We start from the raw sequence: 24,722 nt of genomic DNA, 5'->3' as shown, positions 1-24,722 counted from the left end.
TCAACTATTTTAATTTCTTACATATGGCAACTCTGCGCATGTACAATTTTGTTTTTAAATCTATGAACATTATTTTTTAACCTAGTCAAACTCGATATCTATAGCTCGTACCACAATCTACTATGGGTAATAAACTAAATAAAATAATTCAACAAGTATGTGAGTCTTCTATCAAAAAGTGCTCAGCCCTTGAGGGTTACCTCGAATTGGTTTTCCGAAATGTTCTTGGGTCCATCATCCTAGAGAAAGGAGCCTCTGTAGATTTTCGTATTTTTGTTATCGTAGGCTCTGACTTACTTCTCTTAAACACTAATACCACATTCAAAACCGTGCCAATTTGCAAGGTTGCCACCTATTAGAAAACTACAGTAGAAGACAAAAAAGTGTGTGAGACAAGAGCACCATAATTTGGGTATCAAACCAAGAAGTTTCTGAAATATTGCAGTTAAAAATTTTATCCTCTAGGGTTGCCACGTTAAGCATATTGGTAAATAAATAAAGAAATAAATAAACGAATTATTAAATTATAGGTTTCACAACAAAGAGGTTGCGGCTTGTATTGTACATATGTATATATTTGCTATAAATGTTGCCATCTGTTTAAAATTTGGTTTCATTCAATAAATAAAATAAACGAATTAATACAAAATGGCTTTAAAGCCACAAAGCTTTAAAAATGCTAAAAATTCTTAATAATTTTCTGACGAGTTGCCACATGTTTGCATTTTTTTAGGTTTTTAATTTTTTTAAAAAAAGTCTATTATTTCAAAGTATTGTATTTGTCATTGATGATATTTTGTACATATGTTTTATGAAAGTTTACAATTGAAAATATATTTTTAAGGGTTGCCACCTAGTTAAATATTCGACTCTTTTATGCAATTAATAAAAGAAAAGGATTATAAATGAGTATAAGGCTACAAGTATTTCAAAATGCTCAAAATTTAAAATAATTTATGGAAGGGTTGCCAAATGTTTGAAGTTTTCTATGCTTTTATATTAAAAATATAAAGCTATTATTTCAATAGATTTTACTTATTATTTATGATATGTATATTACGTTTATGATATTTAATATTTATGATTTTCGAAAGTTTACAGTGGAGCATATATTTTACAAGGGTTGCCACCTGCTTAAAATTTGTATACATTCAAAAAAAATATATCTTAAGAGTTGGCATATTATATTTACGATATATATTATTTATGATTTTCGAAAGTTTACAGTGGAGCATATATTTTACAAGGGTTGCTATCTGTTTTAATTTTTTTTTTCATTAATTTAATAAGATAAATTAATTTTAACAAAGACATTATCGGGCTATGAAGATTTAGAAATGCCTAAAATTCAAAAAAATATTCTAAAGGGTTGCCAAATGTTCGTAATTTTGTATGCTTTTAAGTTCGTAATAAAAAGCTATTATTTCAATATAATGCACTTATTATTTATGACAAATTATATTTATGATTTCTTAAAGTTTACAGTGGAATATATACTTTACAAGGGTTGCCACCTGCATAAAATTTGTATACTTTAAATAAATATATTCATGAATTATTGTAAAACAATTTTCAGCGAAACAGCTTTAAAACGGCTCAAAATTCAAAATTATTTTTAAAAGGGTTGCCAAATATTTGAAATTTTGTATGCTTTTAAATTCATTATAAAAAGCTTTTATTTCAACAATCTGTACTTATGATTTATGATAAAATATAATTATGATTTCCTAAAATTTACAGTGGGGGATATATATTACAAGGGTTGCCACCTGCTTAAATTTTTGATCCAATAAATTAATAAAATAAATTACTTTTTCCGATTATCAGGCTATACAGCTTCAAAAAAGCTCAAAATTCAAAATAATTCTTTTCAGGGTTGCCAATAATTTAAAATTTTGTTTAAACAAATATATATTAAAATCAGTTCATTAAATTTACAATCTAAAATAATTATTTTAATGTTCTTATCATCCCAAACAAGCTTTTGTAAGATTTTGTGTTGAAAAAATTATCGTAGGGTTGCCAGCACAAATAAATAAAATAAATATGGTATTGCTATATGGATATCAAATGAAAGGTATTTAAGGGATCTACTTTAAACGCGATTCGCTCCACGAGCGTAGTTTTAATTTTTTTTTTTTTAAGTATTTCGAAGAAATGAACTTTGAATCACTCTTTACCGTTAGTATTAACTTTTTCAAGAGATTAGCAAATGGAATACTTGAAATGTACCATAAACACTAAGCGTATTAAAGCTTACAGTCTGTTTTACAAATTTCTGCATTAATGCTTTCTAAAATCTTTTCTTTGCCATAAAGCTTCCGAAAATATTTTTCCTTAGAACTCTTAATACCCAAAAGCATATTTGCACTTAGAATAATATTATACAACCATAAAAAATCTTCTCTCAATCTTTAAGAGAAAAGCATGCTGAGAAATCACGATAGCGATTTGACGTGACAACAGCAAATTACTTTTGACCAGACAAGTGCTAATAACCGTTAGGTGAAATGTCCATTTCACCCACTCATAAGCGGCTCAAACTATTAACAAAAATGACAAGCAGCAAATATGCCATCAACAGCAAGCTTAATGGACTGGAAAGATTAGTGATTTGCACGCATTGCGCTTGAGGCGCACGAAAAGCGTTGACAGCTGTCAGAAAAAGAGAGAGAGAGAGAGAAGAAAAGTGATGAAAGATGAGTGAGGAAGAGAGTGAGAAAGGAACTGTGTAGAAAAGAGCGTGAGCGTTTCAGATTTGGGTGTAAATGAAGAGAAGGAGATAGAAGTGACGAAGGAAATGAGGAAGGTAGTGTGAAAAAGAGAGAGTGAGCGTTTAAGATTTGGCTATAAATGTCTTGCTAATGCACGAAATAAAATGACAGCAGATGAAAGCGCTTAGTGTGTTGGTATTTTTGACTGACATTCTAGAGGTGTGTTTCAGGCACACATGCCGACGTAGAGACACATATGTACGGAAGGCGAAAGATGCTAGTTTCTTCTTATTTACTCACTCTAACATAAGCTTCAAACTCTAACCCGATTTCAAATCTTATTCCTGACATTAAAAGCCACTGACTGCAATGATTTTCTGCAACTCTTAAGTACTACGTCTTCATGCTACATAGACAAGCCGCTTAGATCAGCAAGATTACGCCATGTTGCCGCTTATTTAACAAAAATAAAAAAAAAATTGAAGTTTCTTCAGTATCAATTTAGCTCAAAGAGTAGCAACAGCCTACTGCGCTTAGAACTCACAAAGGTCTTACTTAGAGGTATGCCTGCCTCGCTACAAATTAACAGCTACTCCTTTGCCTGGGCAGAGACTCTAATAACAGCATGTGCATAACGGCACATGAGAGTCAGTAGTTATTTGTGTGTGCATACAGTAGCATTCTAGAGCTTTCGAGTAGTTTCACACACACACTTAAGCAATCTACACTTTCTCCCAAACATACTTATCTTCACACCCACACAATTATGAATTTCTTGCTCAGCAAGTCTTGAACTCCGCATACTTACACAGGAAGAACAGATAGGACGAGGCGTGTATGAGAAACTTCATGAACGGTTTACGCATCAAAATACCGGTACGACAGTTAGGCGCAAACATGTAGACCATACAATAGACGGGAAAGAGCACAGCCACTTGTACGATGCACCAGAACTTTTCGAGCACCGTTTTACGCCTAAAACCGGGCAAGCCATCGTACCAAATGGCGGAGAGCAATTGCTGGATATTCGAGTGGGCAACAAACTGAAAGGAGAGTAGAAGAAAGTTGATTAAATTTAAATTTTTTTTTTTAAGTAAGAATTTATTAAAAAAAATATATAAAAAGGGATTAAACTCAGAGCGCTGGAAATACATATGTACATACTCGTATCGCCACCTAAAATGCAAAATAACGTAACATCACTTTTCATAAGTTGACAGGCGAAGAAAAAATTATGTACAAACAATTAAAAAAATCATAATAAAAAATTATTATAAACAAAATTTGAGTTTTGGTTATAAAGTGGTTATATATTGGATGTATATTGGTTATATGTTGGTTATGTATCGGTTATGTATTGGTTATATCTGACAGCGGATGCTGAAAATTTAATGCTACATACATATATGTGTGTGGTATGATGTAATGAGGCACAGGAATAGAAAACACTTATGTATATTCAAACAAAATTAGAGTTTTGGGTAAAAAATTGTTATATATTGGTTATATATTGGTTATGTATTGGTTATATCTGACAGTGGAAGCTGAAAACTTAATGATACTCGTACATATGTATATGTTATATGATTTAATGAGGAAAAACGACGATTAAAAAATGGTTTTATATATTGGTTATATGCTGGTTGATTATATATGACAGTGGAAGCTGAAAATTTAATGCTACATATTTGTAATATGATGTAGTGAATCAAAAGCAATGAAAAACTCAATTTCGATTTTTTTGATGAAACGTTGTTTTGCATTTTAAGTGATGATATGTGACTTGGTAGAACCTACAATGATTTCAGAGCAAAATTTTCCGAAAATCAGAGTTTCAGTTGTAAAAAGAGTACACAGGCAACCCACGACCATCATGCCAAGCAATGACTTTACATTTCATTTCGCAACTATGAATAATTTTCTATAAAAAATTTGGCGTCTGAAGCCTTAGTAGATTACATAAACGGAGTTTTCCGTATATAAAGGCAAAAATATAAGAGATATGCTGAATGAGCTAATGGCCTTTCACTTATTGGTTAACCATATGAAGCTCCATTGAGCAGCAGAAGTGAATTAGAGGACTCTATCCTTGAAGAGCGTAGGAGCACAATGCAAGGGTATACAAATGGAATTGAGATTAGTATAGCGGTACCACGTGCGAAGCTATCAGTGCTCAAGAGGAGGCTTCCAATATTTATTCAAGCTGAGGTCTATACCAAATCTCCAAGCTTTTTTCAAGCTGAGCTCTATATCATTAGCAGATTTGCAGAGCTTATTCTAGAGAAAAACAGGGGAACGAATTGTACTGATCACTGATAGGCAGGCGGCTCTTCAAGCAATTCCATCTTTCGAAGTGAAATCAACAATGTTACTGGAGTGCATAAAAATGTTTAACGGAGTTGCCACTGAAAACTATATGCTACTAGCATGGTCCTCGGGGCACAGAGACATCAATGGAAATAAGCTAGCCGATCTTCAGACGAAGGTAGCTGCGGCAATCAAACAGATAGGATTGAAATCAGTAGAACGCCACTGGCAACAAGTGCTTTGGCTTTAACAGTTTTGAAGTTGTTTCTGAGAGAGTTCGATACTATATGGTTCAAGAAACTAGTCGCTCTACCAAAAAACTAATAAAGGCAACTTGTAGGATATTTACACGCCACTGCAGGTTGCGTTGCCATCTACATAGTTAAGGGTACTAATTAACGGATGCGTGTCTCTTCTGTTACTAAAAGCAGAGACACCAACGCACATACTGCTGGATTTGCGAAGAAGAAGGAGTCAGGCTATCGGGTAATTAATTATATGACCACTACCTGCAAGACTTAATATGGGTTAGGAAACTTAAGTTGCCAAACGGAGGCAAGCGTTTCGGAAAAGTAGTTAGAATGGATATTTTATTGCCCATCGGAAGGTAAAGCAGTAGCACTGACCAAGAATAAAACTATAAAACTGCTTATCGCCTAAGCTTTAACTCATTTAAAAATATTAGAGAAGTAACAGTATTTCAATCACATTTTCTTCTCTCCCACTCACCTTCTTTTGCTTATACATAATGGCTTGTTCTAAACGATTCAAGCTCATGCGATCACCAGGCTCATATGTAGATATCTGGGGATCATAGTTGAGTATAATGGCCAGCTCATTCGAGGTACGTGTTTGATCCAGCAGATCAACAGCGAATTTTTGGCACTGACGACGCAATTCCATATACTCGGCTTTGCATTCCTAAAACCACAAGAATATAAGAAGTTTCGAATATTTGGTAACTGAATAACAAACTTTAATATACATAAATATAAAAACAAAGCAATTTGCAAAAAGTATCAAAAAACAATTAACATTAATAATAACAAATTTTAAATAATAATATATTTCTAATACTTTTTTCCTTTAAGTTTCAATTTATCTCCTACTGTTTACCGCATAAAGATCTTGGCCTCGTTATTATTAACTAACCTGTTCCGTAAAAGCTAAATTTCGCAATTCCCATGAAAGTTGGAATGCCGTGAGTAATGGATCACTGGAGGTGAGGCAAATGAGCGAGGGACTCGCCAAAGCCTTATAAATATTGACACGTGACAAAGAATGACGCAGCGAATCTTCGTTGGACAAACGTACGCACTCATCACAGCCGCAGCTGAAATGAAATTAGAATAAAGAAGAAAAATGTTAATTTATACGAACAACAGATATTTTTTAAATTTATTTTTATAAATTGCGGCATTGTGTCTTTTACCACAAGGTTACTCATACACACCGTATATCATGTGGCACCGGCACGGCAGCGCCACGATCCAACAAAATTTTTAAAATCTCAAAATTGTTCTTATGAGCAGCCAGTATCAGCGGTGTGATGTCGGGCGGAAACACAGCTGTATTTAAATCGACTTTTTGCCAACTCTGAAGAAAGAAGAATCAAAACAAAATAGAGGTAATTAAATATAAAAATGTATATAATTATGTAATATATAATATTTGTAATTAATAAGTTAATAATTTATAATAATATTTAATAATAACGTACAGTTATTGAAGCTTAGTTTAATGTATTATACATATGTATACGACTTTGTTTCTTAAAAAGGGTATATATATAAACTCTCATTTATCACATCTTAAACCAGCATTAACAATAAGAATTAGATATTTATACTATGAAAGAAAGATACAAGTTAGTTCAATGGGATCGAAAACGAAAACTCGGGAACCTCAGATACCGAAAAGGTCAGTCAGCTATTAGAAACTTTTTTCAAACAGGTCCGAAATTGGGCTCGGAGGAACTATTTCGTACAGTCTTAGAGATTTTTTCATTAAACGAAATTATCTCCAACTTATAACAACACAGTTGATTTCGGTAAGTAAGTAATCTTGTCTTAGTCTAGACATCATTAGTTTAAGTATATGATTAAATGATCAATAACTCATACGACAATACATAATCGAGTTATCAACAATTCAAATACTAAAATCTTTCAATGAAATTGAAAAATTATATCAATAACTTTAGTAACATCGATAAATCATATACCGATAATTTTGTCGAAATATGATATCGATAAATCATATACCATTAAATATAACAAATTAAAGTATCGATAACTCAATACGAACAAAGATTCGAAGATATCGAAAAAAATATAGATAACTACGTACCAAAAAATAATGTATACCGAATCGAATTATTAAACCTTATTAACATTAACATCGATAACTCATATACCAATAACTTTGTCGAAATATGATATCGATAAATTATATACCAAGCAACTTAACAAATTACAATATCGATAGCTTAATATCAATAAAGTTTCGAAGGCATCGGAAAAGAATATCGATAACTATATACCAAAAAATATATCGATCTGTGAAAAAAATCAAGATATCGAAAACTAAACAAGTAACAGCAATATCGATTTCAAATGCAATTGCGATTACTCTCGTGCTAATAACGATACCATAATATAATATCTCATATGTCAATAAAGAAAATGAAATACTTATGTTACCGTTAGATTATGTGTCAAAACGAATGTCGACAACTCCAATGCCACCAAAATTATCGATTCATGAGTCAATGACATAAATATGAAAAAATATATCGCCACATGATATCGGAAAATTTTATACAAAAATATGCATATATCGAAATATAATATCGATTACCATAACATACCGATAAACATAATTTATAACTCAAACATCAATATAGATATATGTATATATAACCAGCTATATTGCATAATGTAACATATGTTGAAACGTTATATCGATAATTAAAATGCCAAGAAGGATATTGAAACATAATATCGATGACTCAAATATCAACAAATGCATCCGAATAAAATATCCATAGCTCAAATATGAACAAAAATAATGAACTTAAATATCGAGAACCCATATTTCATAAAAATATTTTGAATGCAACGCAATAATGATAAATCAAATATCGAAAAATGAAATCTATAAAATATTTACAGAAAATTTTTTGGAAATGCAATATCGATAATTCAAATATCGAAAAGTTAAATCGATAAAATTTTTACCGTTCGATTTTTTGAAATGCATTATCCAATTCCAGCAAGGATATCGAATCCTAATATCGACAATTCACATAGCAGTAAAGAAATTGAATTATAACAACGATAAAGCAAATATCAAAAAATATATCGAATTATATATCGATAACCCAATGTCAGTTGTAGGAAAAAATTTGACAATAGGGCTCTCTAAGCCCGTAAAATTTAAAAACTCTTATTATTTTCTGATAATAGTCATATAATGCTAATTTTAATTCAAAATTTTCGGATTGGTATCTGTTCAGCGAAAAAAACTATTTTGTGCCTCTGTTTGGTTTTCTTCTACTTCAAATAGACAACGAAATAACATAAAGTGCAAAAATGTTGCTTGACTGTTTTAAGGTTTCTTATCAAAAATGGATGTAATCGGTACTTCCCCTTTCGCTCATATATCGGTTTCCAATTATTGTAATAATTATTATGCGGTACTAGAAATGACTTTAAAACAAACAAAAACAAGTAAGGAAGGGCTAAGTTCGGGTGTCACCGAACATTTTATACTCTCGCATGATAAAGTGATAATCGAGATTTCATTATACGTCATTTATATATTTTTCAAATACCGTATTTTTTTTAAGTTTTATTCCGCTATCATCATTTGTTCCTAATGTTTATACTCGTATTATACAGAGAAGGCATCAGATGGAATTCAAAATAGCGTTATATTGGAAGAAGGCGTGGTTATGAACCGATTTCACCCATATTTCGTACATGTCATAAGGGTGTTAAGAATATATTATACACCGAATTTCATTGAAATCGGTCTAGTAGTTCCTGAGATATGGTTTTGGTCCATAAGTGGGCGAGGCCACGCCCATTTTCAATTTTTAAAAAAATCCTGGATGCAGCTTCCTTCTGCCATTTCTTCCGTAAAATTTAGTGTTTCTGACGTTTTTTGTTAGTCGGTTAACGCACTTTTAGTGATTTTCAACATAACCTTTGTATGGGAGGTGGGCGTGGTTATTATCCGATTTCTTCCATTTTTGAACTGTATATGGAAATGCCTGAAAAAAACGACTATATAGAGTTTGGGCTGACATAGCTATAGTAGTTTCCGAGATATGTACAAAAACTTAGTAGGGGGCGGGGCCACGCCCACTTTTCCAAAACAATTGTGTCCAAATATGCCCCTCCCTAATGCGATCCTCCGTGCCAAATTTCACTTTAATATCTTTATTTATGGCTTAGTTATGACACTTTATAGGTTTTCGGTTTCCGGTTTCGGCCCATCTTCGAACTTAACCTTCTTATGGAACCAAGGAAACGTGTAAATTTCATCATGATAAAACAAGTTACGCTCACAAACGGCAGCGACATCCCGATTTCGACTCTATAAAATAAATTTATTAATGAAAAATCGACTCATATTCTGCGAATAATAAATTATAAAATTGAATAAACCTTTTATAACCTACATATGTAAGGTTTAACAGCCAGAAATAAATTTAAATAAATATCAAAAAGGTAAAATTAAATTAAGAAAATAATAATTAATTTTTAGATTAACTACAAAGAAATTTCCAAAAACCGCTCACAAAGCAGCGATTTTCTCATAAAATAAATTTTTAAAAAAATTTTTCTCAAAATGAATACACGCAAACCAAACAAAAACAACAGAGTGATGCATGCCTACTATTATATCCGTGATTGAATGTTAAATGGCTGCCTATTAGCCACACCTGAATGCCTCACTCAGTCAACGGCTTGTGTATAAAGGTCGAAGCGAAGACAAAGAACGGCAGTGCGAGCGCGCATTGAACCGAATTGTGGCAGCAGGCAAGCAAAAACACACATACAGTCACATATCCCTGCATATATGTATATGTGCAACAAAGTCAAGGACACGACGCGTTGACACTTCCAGCAGCTCACCGGCTCAGCTGCTTTCACGCATCACTCCACACTTTCTACCACACACACCGGCGTGTGTTGATTTCCGCCCTTCCCCTTTGGCACATTAAGTGCCTAATCAAGCGTGGCATAACATTTGCGACAAAAAACTGTAAAGGTGAAAGGCAACGGCAACATTTTTGCATATGAATGCGCGTATAAACACACACACACACGCCCTCCTTTGGCGTTATTTTTTGTGTAAACAAATATGTGTGTATGTGCGTGCGCACGCCTAAGTAAGCATAACAGCATCATGTGACTATGGCAAAAACGCTTATGAATATATTCAAAAGCATAAAAATAGCGCGATGAATAGCTGTTTGCGTGAATGAATGCATAAATGATTGCTTGATGAGGCAGTCAAGTGCGCAATGGCTGTTACAAACACACATTTTCCATAAACACATCTACACATGTGCATACACATACATACACGCAGCTAATTTTGAAACTTTTTCCGCCCATTTTATTATCATACATTCATTCATATGTTTGCCTACACCATTGATTGGGCCCCAACGCCTTTGCTAAGCAGCGACACCTAGGCGTATACGCAACTTTTATGTGTATGAATAAATTATTGCATACCATACTATATATGTACGTAAGCGTGTGGCTACTCACATGTAACTCGCATGTAAATTTATTTGAAAATGAAAGTAATTTTCCATTTTCAATGTTTTTATTCAAATTTTATCAGAAGGTTGCCAGTTTGGGCCAAATGGCTACAGAAGACAAGGCAGTATATAATAATGTAGCTGAAAATGTTGTTCCGCATACATTTTTTCTATTAACAGTTATTTTCTTGTTTGTAATTAAAATTTTAAAAAACATTGTTGAGCGACTTCTTAAGGATAAAAGGATATTAAGAGCTCTTTATTGTGATTTTGATCGTTCGGTATATATGACAGCTATATGCTATAGTAGTCCGATCTAAATAATATTATTGGAGATAGTGGCGATGCCTTGCATAATATTATACGCCAGATTTCGTGAAGATATTCTGTCAAATAAAAGAGTTTTTCATACAAAAACAAGATTTCCATAGTTCACTTTGCAAGGCAGCAAACGGACATAGCTAAATTTTTACAGTTCTTTACGCTAACGATTTTTTCATATGGATCCAGTGAAGGTTTAGGAGTATATATTTATGAATTTTAAGACTCGCATGAATTTTTTCTAAAATCCTCCTTGGAATTTTTGACAATATCCTGCATAGAATATCTGCTTAAAGCCTCAAAATAATTAAATCTGTTGCACAATTTATCTCACGGCTCGTCCTTTCAGTGTTCGCCTCAGAGATCTGTTGGTTATTGAGAAACACTTTATCCATAACTCTTATACCAAGCTAACTTTCGATACCCAAAAATCGAAAAAGTTGACGAAATATGAAATCCATAGGTTATGCTAACAAAATTATCAATAATTATGCTATCCAGAAACATATCAAAATATTATATCGATAAATATGTTGGCAAAAAGATATATCGATAACTCAAACTCCAACCTAAATATCAAAATATGATGTCTAAAACAAAGAAAATTATGGAAAACAAATGTACCAACAAATATCGATAACTCGCGTATTTGGAAGATATTCAAATATGTTATCGATAGTTCATATATACAAATTTAGTTAAACATATTTAAATCGATGAATTTACTCATATACAAATATAAATCGAAAACGCAAATACCAATTGAAAAATCGAAACATTTTATCGATAACTCTTTTACCAAGCTAACTATCGAAACCCAAATTTAAAAATAGGTGGCGATATATGGCATGCATAACTTATACTAACGAAAATATTGCTAATTATTATATCCAGAAACCTATCGAAACTTTATATCGATGAATACGATGGCAAAAATATATATCGCTAACTCAAACTCTAACCTTAATATCGATATATGATGTCTATAACCAAAAAATATATCGAAAACCAATACTGAGAACTCAAATACCAATAAATATATCGAATTAAAATATCGATAACTCGCGCATTGATGAAGATATCCAAATACGTTTTCGATAATTCAAATATACAAAATTATTCAAACATTTTCAAATTGAAAAATCGAAACACTATATCGATAAATCTTATCCGAAACTAACTATCGATAACCAAATTTCAAAAAAGTTAACCAAGAATCCTAGAAAGATATCGAAAACAAATATTGAGAAATCAAATACATACCAATAAATAAATCGAAATAAAATATCGATAACTAATGGAACAACAAATATGATATTGATAATTTAAATAGACAAAATTATTTCGACGTTTTCAAATTGAAAAATCGAATACTATATCGATAAATCTTAATGAAACTAGCTATCGATAACCAAATTTCAAAAAAGTTAACCAAGAATCCAAGAAAGATATCGAAAACAAATGTTTAGAAAACAAATACCAATAAATAAATCGAAACAAAATATCGATAACTGATATAACAACAACTATGATATCGATAATTTCAATATAGGAAATTTATACAATTTTCTCTCCACCAAAAACTGAATACAACAGATTTTGTGTTTTACATTTTCTCGTGTCCATATAACGAAATAAAGCTAGTTCCGTCCTCTCGTAAATTTTTTACTATATTCATACATTCATACTATGTCAAACTAACTACTGATATAGTGAATCAACTTTCCTATATTATTGTGTTTTGAAAATATTTTCAAAGATTGAAGATAGTTATCCGCCTTCATGAAGAACAATATTTAGTTTCACGTTAGTTAATTGGTAGAAATGAGCGGTTCAATAACGAAGAGTATAGTACATGAGTTGGTACAATTTAGATACGGTCTAAAGTGTTCCATCAGAACCCACATATCGTATACTTGAAAACAAGTCAATTGCCAATAGTAATATTAAAGTATATACCTCAGCTCTCTGGTAATCGCTAACCAGAACAGAGCCGAACTTTTATCCAGCCAAGAACTATCAACTCGGTACCATGCCTCAAAATTACTTAAGGAATGTTTTCTACCGCTAAACAACAACAACAACTATCGTTTTCTAAGCAATCTGTATAAATATCTGCTGGATTAACTCTACTCTTTTTGGTTAATGTTTTGGTTAAGAACTCAACTCATTTTGGTTAATGTTTTGGGTATGAAGCGTATCAATGTTACTCTCGTCCCAAAAAGCATGAATATTTCCCAAAAAGGAGTAGAAATGGCAAACTTGCTTAATAGCGTAGATGAGAACTATCCAACAATCTGGCCAAAGGCACTCCAAAAATTAGCCGAAGCTGAAAGATGATCTTCAGAGCAAATGCGCTGAGTGCATAAACGGACTGCGCCAATGGTTCTCCTCAATGAGTTTAGAACTGGCTGATCAAAAGACAGAAGCCCAGCCCATTAGCACTAGAAAGAAGTATATCACAGACAACAAAAGCAACTGGGAGTAATAGACTCAAGGCTCAAATTTAAGTATCCCCTGGAATACACCATCGGTAAAGGGAATAAAATCCTTAACGCGTTATCAAGAATATTTAAGGCTGCTTGCATTCCAGCCAGCGATTTTTACTAGCAAATGTAATGAGATCAGTTGTATTATATGTGGCTCCAATATGGAACCAAGCGCTAGGCGATAAAGCGTATGCCAGACAAGTAAGCACAGTGCATAGTCGACACTAAGAGTTATCAGTGCTTTCCGAATATATTTAATCACAAAAATAATCAATGAATTTAATTTTCAAGAATTTCAATTCATCAATATATCTTTACTTAAAAAATTGTATAAATTTAAATTCTGCTGCCAGCAGCAATAGCAAATTATAAACTGTGCCTTGCCTGCTTGAGAGAGAAAGAATGTTGCTGGCAAACACTTGTCGTCTGTTTGAAAATCTGTGATAAGTACGTGACTAACAAGGCAACAATCTTAACGAGCCCTGGGCGGGGTGTTAAGGTAATGCTTCCTGGCACCAAAATACAAAACTACACATACAAACAAATATATTTATGCACACACAAGCGCATATCGATGAAGATTATGTATATGCGCCTTCAATTGATGAGCATAGTTTGTATGAAAAGTGTTAAAGGAAGGCTGATACTTTTAAGTTTTTCATATACACATGTGTATGTATGTATATTTGTGTTTGTATTGGTATTGGCTTGCGTACAAGCTTCCGTTTAATCGCCTTCAATTATGCCTGTGTCAGCACAAGTGTCAAGTGTTGTATTAATAAAGTTTATTGACAGACAGCTTATTGAAATACACATACAGACACACACGTTAGCAACTATTGATGAGTACATATGAAGGCAAATATATATATATATATACGAAGTGTGTTCGAAAAGTATTGCGAATTTTGTGTTTTTTCAAAAATTATTTATTTATTCATGAAAATCTATTTTGTCCCCTTCAAAGAAATTCCCATGAGATATTATACACTTGTGCCAACGGTTTTTCCAATCTTCGAAGCACTTCAAAAAATCATTATTTTTATCTTCTTCAGCACCTCCTTCGATGCCGTCTTTATCTCGTCAAGAGAAGAGTAACGTCGTCCTTTCATGGGCCTCTTCAGTTTAGGGAACAAGAAAAAGTCACAGGGGGCCAGATCTGGGAATCGATTTCGGAATCGATCTTCAGTAGTCGAAGTCGATAAAGAATCGATTCTTGACATTCGAAAAATCGATTATTTTACGAAAAAACTCGATTTTCGCGTAGAATTGGAATCGAGTTTACCATCCCTACTGGCAGCCATCGGGGGCACATATAGTAACCTCCGCACAATAACCACCACAAAAAAAATGATTTTTTTTCCATGTAATTTATATGGAAAACAGAAAATTTGAAAAAGGCACCTCTTAATATTAATATTAAGAGCTCATCTTTTGAGTGACTTTCTTTTTCACATTTTCGAAAGTTTTTAGCCTGTTTTTCAGTTGAAAAAAGGTTGACTCAGAATGACGCACCCTAATATACATATGTAGCTTGCGTGCAGCTATATGTGCCTCATATATGGCAAACTGGAGTGCCGAAACCTCACGCACACATATCTTTGTTGTAGTTGTATATACATATGTGTGTAAGTATGACACATAAGATCCATCAATTTCAGCAGCTCACTAGAAATGCCTTTAAAGTATCGTCGCCTCTACCGCTGGCAGCAGCAGACACCAACCGACAGCGCCCGCATGGCAGTTGTCAACTCATTAGGCGCTGACATTTTTGTCGACGTTGCGAAAACGCTCGCAAGAATTGACGCCCGCTAGTGTCCACACATATTCGTACATACAAGCATGTAGCTTGGGTTGTTGCAGGCTTTAAGCGAGTCCTACACTAATACTGCGTGTATGTGTTAGTGTTGTGGCCATTGAATAACGATGCGTCAATATTATTAATCGATTTTTGAATACAGTTTTGTATTTCAAGCTTAAATACTTCTGAATTATTTGAAAAGAATTCGGGAAGTGAACTTTATATGTTCCTCTCCATGTATAAAGGATTTTATATGCTTTCTCTCAACTTTCAGAGCGCTACGTCCAATTTATGGTTGTCATAATCGTCCTGTTGGATCAACAATTGAGCGTCCAATAGAAAAATTTGAATCCACAGGCACAGTACAAAATATTCCCGTGCCTGCGAGGCAAAGAAGTGTCTGTAGTGTGACCCAAATCTGTCTCTAAAACGTCGTTCTCAAGCGTTGGGCATCTGTGCGAAAAGATCTTGGCCTACATCCTTATAAGATCAAATTTACCAGAACTGAAAATACCTGAAACCTCTTGCCCACCAGAATCGTCGTATATTCGTGAATTGGGCTGAGCAGCAACTTGAAAATGATGCGGATTTTCATCGCAAAATCATGTTCAGGGATGAAGCTCATTTTTGTCTGAAAGCAATCTACACGTACTTCATGAATAATTTTTTTCATGCCGAAAAAATTACGGTTTGGTGCAGTTTATGGGCCGGCGGCGTCATTGTACGGCTCAATTCCTCTTCTTCGTGATGATCTAGACCTGACGTCACTGTGAATGGGTATCGCTACCGTTCAATATATCAATATCAACCGAATATATTCGGCCAGAATTGAATGATATGGACTTGGACAATATGTGATTACAACAGCAGGGAGCCACAAGCCACACAGCGAATGCCACAAGCAATTCATTCAAAACCGTTTGGTGAACTGTTATCTCACGAAATGACCCCGTCAATTGGCCGCTTCGGTCGTGCGATTTGACGCCCTTAGACTACTTCAAGTCTATGGCCATGCAACAGAAATCGTATTCCATACATAATGGCGTTGAATTTAGTTTTACGGGAATAAAAAATTGTTTTGTTTAAAAAAACTTTTGTGGCGCTCTCATTGAAAACCCTGTTATTATATACATAATTTATAGGGTCTCCGACGTTTCTTTCTCGGTGTTACAGACTTCATAGCAAACTAATAAGCTCTGTTCATGGTGTAAAAATGAGCTCTGATTTCATTATTTTCTGATCGTTTCGCCAAAATCTCGACAATAGATTCAAAACTTCTCGTATCAATGAGCTTTAAAATGTATAGTCTGCTGACGACCTTAAATGAGAACTGTCACATCAGCACTGATTTTTCGATATATTCGTTGTTGTTTGCATCATCTATTGTTCAGTTATAAAAGCTGATGTACATAAAAAGGGACTTCTACGAAAAGTTGGAGTGGTTAAAAATTTTCTTCGTTGGAAGGCTAGAGCTGGATGCGAATGCCTCGTTCAAAGATGTGGTTTAGTAGGGTATTCCGGTATACGTCTGGATATCAAAGCCACAGTCGAGGCGAGGAATTAAGCGAATGGTAGTCTACGCGTGAGTTAACTTTGAAGAGGTGTGCTGTCAAGCGGTTGATGCGAAAGTTTCAACGCGCTCGACGGACCAATTCTGACAAACTGTCCCAGTTGAGGTATGAATTTGGTTGTGTGATGAGGGAATATTAAAAATTAAAGAAGAGGATAGAAATAATCGTTCTCCAATTGCAACTTTTCGTGCACTTTTGCCATCGTTCACATTCGCTCGCTGTTCGTCGGTTTGGGGAAAATTTCGAACGCAAATTTTCTGTACATAATGTTCATGTGCCAATAAGACAAAGAATCGCTCGAAGTAATAAAAATATTACAGCCGTTCAGGCAAGTGGTGGTTTTTGTGAAAGGATTTCGGCTTGCATCCGTATAAAATTGTTCTCACTCAAGAACAGAAGTCATTGGTCAATTTGCTGATTTTGTCTTAGAGCAACTTGAAAATGGTAACTATTTTTTTTTAATAAAATCATCTTCTCCGATGAGGATCATCAGATTGGTGCGGTAAATAAACAAAACTGTGGCAAACATTATGTTCACCTAAATTGACAGTTTGGTGTGTGGTGGAATCAGCGGTCCGTACTTCTTTGGAAATTAAACTTAAATCGCCGTTACTGTCAATTGAGTGTGGTATAGATCAATGATAACCTCCTTTATATGGTCGCAATTGAAAGAAGTTGATGGAGACAACATCTGGTTCCACCAAGATGGTGCTACGTGGCACACAGCACATGCAACAACCGAATTATTTCGAGAAAGGTTTGGAGATTCGATTATTACAAGAAATTGTGACAAAGAATAGTCTCCAAAAAATTGTGATTAGACTACTTCTTGTAGGGTTATTTGAAATTATTGGTCTAAGCAATAAACCAGACACCCTTCAAGCGTTAGAAGTCAATATTAACAATTGGTATTTTTTTATTTTAAAGAAATCATCTCACTCTTGTTGGAAAACCCTATATTACAAACATTTTGATGTCAAATTTAGTCTTTATCAGTCGTAACTTTCAGCGCAACTGAATACTTTGTGTACCATATAATCTTTTTCTCGAACTTCGACCAATTTTTCTTATCTTCCTTAAAGTAATATACTTTTTGAGATTAATACATAAAAATATACAGTTGAGCTTCTATAAATCGAACTTCTATATCACGAAGTTCTCCATAACTCGAACTCTGGAATTAACAATAGAAGGCAAATTTCATACAAATTTTCTTCCATAACTCGAAGTCCCTCCAGGTTTAAGTTTTTTTTTTTGTGATTATTATGTTTCGAGTTCGATTATAATGAGTTCGAAGTTTAACTGTATACCCATACATAAAAATATATGTTTTGATCGTTACTCACATATGGTTCACCCTCCTTGTAGATGAGTTCCTCATGCTCGAGCAACAGCTCAACAGCCTCAACGAATTCCGCATTAATGGCATGCAGCAAGGCATCCTTCGTCTCCACGCCCATAATCACTAACAATTCAACCATTTCGAGGTTCTCATTGTCAATCGCCAGTGTGAGCGCGCGCCGGCCCAACGGATCCATACAATTGATATTGATGTGGCGCTTGCGATGAGCCTTCTGCAGAATTCTGAAAGGGTATAAATAAAGCGATTATTAGCAGTAAGAAGCAACAAGAATAAGCTAATTATGAAAATAAGCAATGAGAAAAGCACAAAGCAATGCTTTAAAAACTGCAACCGAAGAATATATAAGAATAATTGAAAATCAGTGAATAAGTTAGGGTGAAGTTTTCGTAAGGCCAACGGTGATTGATAATGAAAGAAATATCGAAAAATGTTCATTAAAAAAAATACTAAAAGCTGCGCTAAAGGTAAGTGTAAACCACGAAAGGGAAAATGAATGTAAAGCCAGCATAACCCCAAACGGCTATAACAGCATCACACACTCATCGCAGAAAAATTTAGAGCCTTGGCCGCATTCTAATAATTCCAACAATGAGCGACTGCAAAATATTTCTCAATACCACATTATTTTTTGGGTTTTCAACTCTTTTATGCTGTACCTTTCCTCACTTGCTGCTTGCCGTTCCTTCTTTCTTTCCCTGCTTTTTCTACATTTTTTTCTTTGCTTCTATTTTCTTGTTCTCTCTGCAATCAATGCCAATATTGGAAAATTGTAAATCATTGCAGTGTGGAAAAAAGTGCTTTAAGAAACTTTTAATTACTAGTCTGAGGCTGAGTGCTAAATTTAAACAAACAAGCTAATCTATGGCGACGTCAAAGCCATTACCAAATGAGCATGGCCAATGGAGGTTGACAGGCCATTATGAGCACTTTAGAATTGGCATGACTTTTTCCTGCAGCGGTGAATAGAGTAGGCAAACTTTGCGGTCAACTTGCAGCGGACGTGGTGCCCAAAATTGCTGCTCTTATTACCAATATACATATATGAGTCTCAAGCAGCCTTCGTTTGCTAGCTACATGGCACACTTTCAAAATGGCCTTTTTGTTTCGACATAAAATGTGATCACAATAAGATATATATTTATATATACTGACTGTCTTTGCAATCAATAAAGTATTTAAGGGTTTGATCATAGATAATGAAATAATACCTTGATTTCTTAGTGAGTCTAAGTCCCGCCTCACAATAAATCTGCAATGGATTCCAGTGCGTAGTGATATTCCTGGTAAATGTGAAACAGATGAGCTAGCCAGTGCGGGCGCCAGAGGAAAAGACGGAATATATATGCTTCTGCCTACTTGTAGATACTTAATTCGGCACGGGTGTTTTCACTCTAAGATATAACCAATATATAACCATTTTATAACCAAAACTCAATTATTTCAGTATGAGAGTGGTTTCTGTTATATCGTTTTTCCTGCACCTCACCACATCAGATTACATATGTATATGTAGCCTAAAATTTTTAGTTAAATGTCAGTGATAACCAATATATAGCCAGAATATAACTAATATATAACCGTCCAATATAACCATGTCATAGAAAATCAATACATAACCACAATATAACCAGAATATAACCAATATATAACCGTTTTATAACCGAAACTAATTTTTTTTTGAAAGTGAGTGGTTTCTACTATATGTCAAGTTAAGAGTTATTTTTATCTCAACTTATGAAGTTAAGCTAGCAATATTTATACTGGGGCTACTAAAAGTCCGGTCACAATGAAATAACAGTGGAAAGGAAACTTTCGCTCCACATTTCTGGAATTTCAAATTTTTCAAAGTTCAAATTTCCGTCGGATGGAGTAAAAGTTTTCAACCTCTAAGAAATGAAGCAATATTTTATCTGTCCGATCTTTCGTGAGAACTTTGCTAAAGGAATATGACTGTCTCCAGATCTACAGTTTCAGAACCAAGTCGAGCATTAATTATCGGATAAAGCCATTAGCAGTAATACTAAAAATTCCTTTGCATGCTTTTATAAATTAATAAATGGAATGCGATTAAAGCATGGCTGCCGGTTGGCTTCAACTTCAACGTAAGTCCAATCCGCGCAAAGATATGTGTTCCCACAATTCACGCAAACTATGGCGAAATCAGTCTTCGAACTGATTGAACCTCAACAGGGTGGCTATACTTTTAGATCTGAGAGCTAAATACTGATCTGAAGTTCGTTCAGTACTGAATTTTGAAGGAGAAAGAATCAATTTACGGACTTAAACGCGCTTTTACATGAAGAACGACCTTCAGAAGCCATGACTGAATTTCATACCTCCGCCATATGGACGAAACAGATGTGATAGTTCAAATACTTTGAAGTCATTCTATTAGATGAAGACCAATAATGAATAACCAAGAAGAGGACTTGGCTTCACTTGGGAACGTGAGATGGCACCTATGTCTTTTTTTTACTGGCGCAAAAGCCGTTTACGGAGTGGAAATCTTTCTTTTTCTCTATTTCCACCGGCGGGTACTGCGTCGAATATTAAGTGCTGGAGTCTTTTTATTCAATTGGACGACATGGCAGTCTCTTAAGTCGGTGAACTATGTCAATGGGGTCATATATCTGGTACAGCTCACCATTCACAGTGAGCAAAGGTCCATAAATATTCCACAGAACCTTTCTCCCGAAAACTCATAACGTCGACTCATCAGATGTTGTCATCGTCCATGTGTCTGCATCATATATCAGGATGGGGATGATGAGTGACTTGTAGAATTAGGTCTTTATTCGCCGAAAGAGGACTTTTTCACCTACTAACGAAACGGAGAAATACTATTGGAGCACTAATATATGAAGTATGGATGTGGACTTATAGACTCATGAGGGCGTTCAGCACGTAAAAAACCTCTGACATTTTTAAGACAAAATCAGCACTCATAACTAATCTATTAGGCGAACTCGAACACAAACAACTGTGAAAATATATAAAGCGACCAAACTACTCAATTTCATCTCATTTATTATAACTGTAATGCGATGCCACTCACCCACACTCCCATTAATTAAGCAGTGCTCAAAGCAAGTGCAATCAAATCAAATGAAAACAAAAAACACCAATATCAAATTGGAACATTGTAATTTTGAAATTTCTCTAGTGGAAAACCCGGAAGGAAAAGCAATTCAATGCGGCAAATAGTCAAACTTCGGCAATCAATGAGCGCATAAAAATATCAATTAACTCGCCGAACTTTGCATTAGCACATTGTTTGCTGCGGACCGCACGCTTCCGCAGCATTCACATTTTATTGAAATTACAATTTCACCATTAGACGCTATAGGGAGCGAGCGCCAGACGAGTAGACCGTGAAAGTGCCAAGTCAATAACAATTATGAAAGTTAAATGGCAGAAAAAATAAAAAATCACAATTTCAAATTGAAGCTTTAAGCAAATGGCGAGTGCTGGAATGCGATTGAAAGGGAATGGAAAAGTGAGTGGAACAAAGTGTGGTCGTTAAGGAGGAGGAGGAATGGAGTTGGGATTGGGATGGAGGAAAACTAAAAAATTGTAAGGGATGGCTAAGAACAAAAGTAGCGAGAAAAATAGACACGGAGAGAAAGAAAGTTAACTAAAAAGGCAACAGACCCTTGGAAATGTCTAGAAAAAATATGTAGTTTAATAACAAACCCTTTAACAGGAGTGAGAAAAGCAGCTCCGGGCTCTTTTATTCCAAGAAAAATATCACGTTATATAATTTCGAACAAAACCCGATTTTTTATCAACGGAGGAAGAACGGACGGAGAAGACCTTTAAAATCATGTTATTCGATGATTTTATGCCTTCTTTTGGAGAGTAGCACCTGTTATTGGTCTATGGTGATGAGCAATCCACGATTTCGGTTATTTATAACTGGAATTATTGATTCATTTCCGCGATAGGACCAGGGAGCTTCAAAAAATTAAAAAAATTTAGTAACCGATCTTCACTCTAGACATTATATTTGAAATATATATGAAGTTGATCGCTAAAAAACACGCGAAATCATTGGGAAATCCATCCAAATTCCTTCATCCATTAAATGCTCGCAAAAAAACTCGCTGTAGCACCAATATTAAATCGAACAAAGAAAATTCTTTCAACAAAATAATTAAGTTCATAAGCGCAGTGATGCATTCAAAGCCATCACAAACAAACGGTACAATAATAATTACAACAAATTGCTGCGGCGAACTGACCAACCGCCATATGTGTGAGCGACAACTTCTGACACGTGAACGACAAAAGTTCAAGCTGTCAAAACCAACGCTTTGCTGACCGGCAAGCAATTAACAATGGCACTGAAACCCGCCTTTATACAATCATACATATATGTATATATACATACATAAATACATATATTGTATACCTATATCATACATGTGTCTGCTTGTAAACATAGCAAAATATCTGGTGAGTGCAGAATTGAATAACGGAAAATTCTTGTCAAAACATTTAACAATGAGTGAACACAAAGTTCATTTAAAGCAGCCCAGCAGGAAATCGATGTGGAGCTTCTGGGTTGTTATTGGAACTCCAGCTAAGACCTAGAGGTCTACTTGCTTTTACATGAGGAAATTTCATTCCTAGTGTTTTTTGTAAGTTGTAATTAGTAAAACCGAGAACGTGATCAGCAAAATTAAATAGGAAACTGCATAAATAGTAATATGAGTACTAAATGTGCTATGGAGAGGAAACTACAGAGCTATGGATTAATTTTAAGAATTCAAAATCGGTAAGTCGTCGGTTAGGCGGCTAAAAATATATATCCCTCCTCAAACCGATTTTTTTATATACCTTATGCAACTTAGAACGTAGAAATACTGTACTCTACCTTAAAAATAACCTTTGATGACTACCAAAATCGAGACACTAATATCCTTTTACCTAACGGTCTTCATCAAATGATTTTCCAACCTTCCTGGTGTAACTTTGGTTCCGAAAGTGTCTTCAGAATCTCTAAAACAATTGACGATCCAGTAATATCAGAAGACAGTAGCATCATAAACCTTGAACATGCGAATACCGCTTTCCGTGACAGTCGAAGCTGAGACATCGGACTCGACTTGGTTTTATATTTTCTAACCGTCATGGTGTAGCTTTGGATATGGAAATGACTTGAAAACTATAAAAAATTGAGTAGAAAGTATTTCAAAGGCTGACCACAAAATGAGATTTTACGACAATGGATGTCGAGTGAGCTCCAACCTAATAAAAAAAATCAGGATTTATTCCTGTCTCAACAGTATTTGGAGCTATCCGATCGAGTACCGAATTTGCATATGCCGTAGTAACGATGACGTATGTGACGATGGATGAAGCAAGTCATTCATACGGATTGCATGCGTTGAGTTGTCTGTTGCGTGTACAGAGACACTACATTCATGTGGCAAGGTTTTGAAGTCTATATTCTAGGGAGTGCATCTAACAAGTCTGATCAAATATCTTCCAAAGAGAAAATTGATTAACACCGAACATTATATAGTGTTATTGGAACGTGTAAAGAAACCAATCGTCTAAAACACCGAATATTATATTGGGTTATTGGAAATCGTCTAAAACATTCATGTAGGGAGTTTTTCTGAAATAGTTTACCGCATTGTCCGGATCTGTTCCCAGAGGCTAATTTCTGTGCACAAACCCTAAGAGCCAGTTCGCTGGACTCGACTAAAGTTTGACGATGATGAAGAGCTAATCGCCGAGGCAGTTGCCTATTTTACAGCAAAAAACACATATTGTTACAAAAGAGGCATCGAAAAAAGGGTGATATCTTAATGAATAATAAAATCGAATTGTAGAGATATATGTATTTTGTATTTGGCTTATCATTTCATATAGCAGCGGAAGATATAGTGGCAAGATATGTGACCAGGAAGGCTGCCATCAGACTCAGTTAATATCGATATTAAGATGACTGCGCGCCTGAGCACTCTGGAATCCTAGTAGGCCTCGATTTCATTCCAAAATACTTAGACTACCAGGTAGCTTAGCCTAGCCATGGCAATCACTTTCAGTTCCCATGCCTTCGAGTGAGGCACAGAAGGAAGTAACTCGTTGGAGAAGAGAGACGGTTATATCAAAGCTTCCGGGGAGGGTTGGTGGAGGAGTATATTGACGATAACTTTCGAACAGCTCCAGTTTAAGATTTAAAAAATAGTTAGTCGATTAAAGTCTCAGTAGATCTACTGCTCCAGCAGCATCCTTCAAAGTGCTTAGCCAATCCGTTAGTAACGCAAAGATATTAACTTTTGATTTTTTGCTCGAGACTAGTAAGAGGATGTTTAGACTCCTTAACTCTAACATCGAGTTATTTTGTGGTTGACTGGTTTGGG

At 34.6% G+C, this 24,722-nt stretch overlaps 1 protein-coding gene across 5 annotated transcripts in view; it reads right to left on the bottom strand.

The window, feature by feature from the left end:
* Nucleotides 1–24,722, bottom strand: part of LOC120770591 (transient-receptor-potential-like protein) — a 52,713-nt gene that overhangs the window by 8,025 nt on the left and 19,966 nt on the right. For all 5 annotated transcript variants that reach the window (XM_040098186.1, XM_040098184.1, XM_040098187.1 and 2 more), the window contains 5 exons: nt 18,332–18,569; nt 6,475–6,617; nt 6,174–6,354; nt 5,751–5,942; nt 3,523–3,757 (listed from right to left, as the gene is read on the bottom strand). In XM_040098186.1, the coding sequence (XP_039954120.1) occupies nt 3,523–3,757; nt 5,751–5,942; nt 6,174–6,354; nt 6,475–6,617; nt 18,332–18,569 (989 nt within the window). The remainder of the gene's footprint in view (nt 1–3,522; nt 3,758–5,750; nt 5,943–6,173; nt 6,355–6,474; nt 6,618–18,331; nt 18,570–24,722) is intronic.

This window comes from Bactrocera tryoni, chromosome 3 (genome assembly GCF_016617805.1).
Source record: "Bactrocera tryoni isolate S06 chromosome 3, CSIRO_BtryS06_freeze2, whole genome shotgun sequence".
Taxonomy (NCBI): Eukaryota; Metazoa; Arthropoda; class Insecta; order Diptera; family Tephritidae; genus Bactrocera; species Bactrocera tryoni.
The sequence above is the reverse complement of the archived record's forward strand: the minus strand, read 5'-3'. Positions and strand labels throughout refer to the sequence as shown.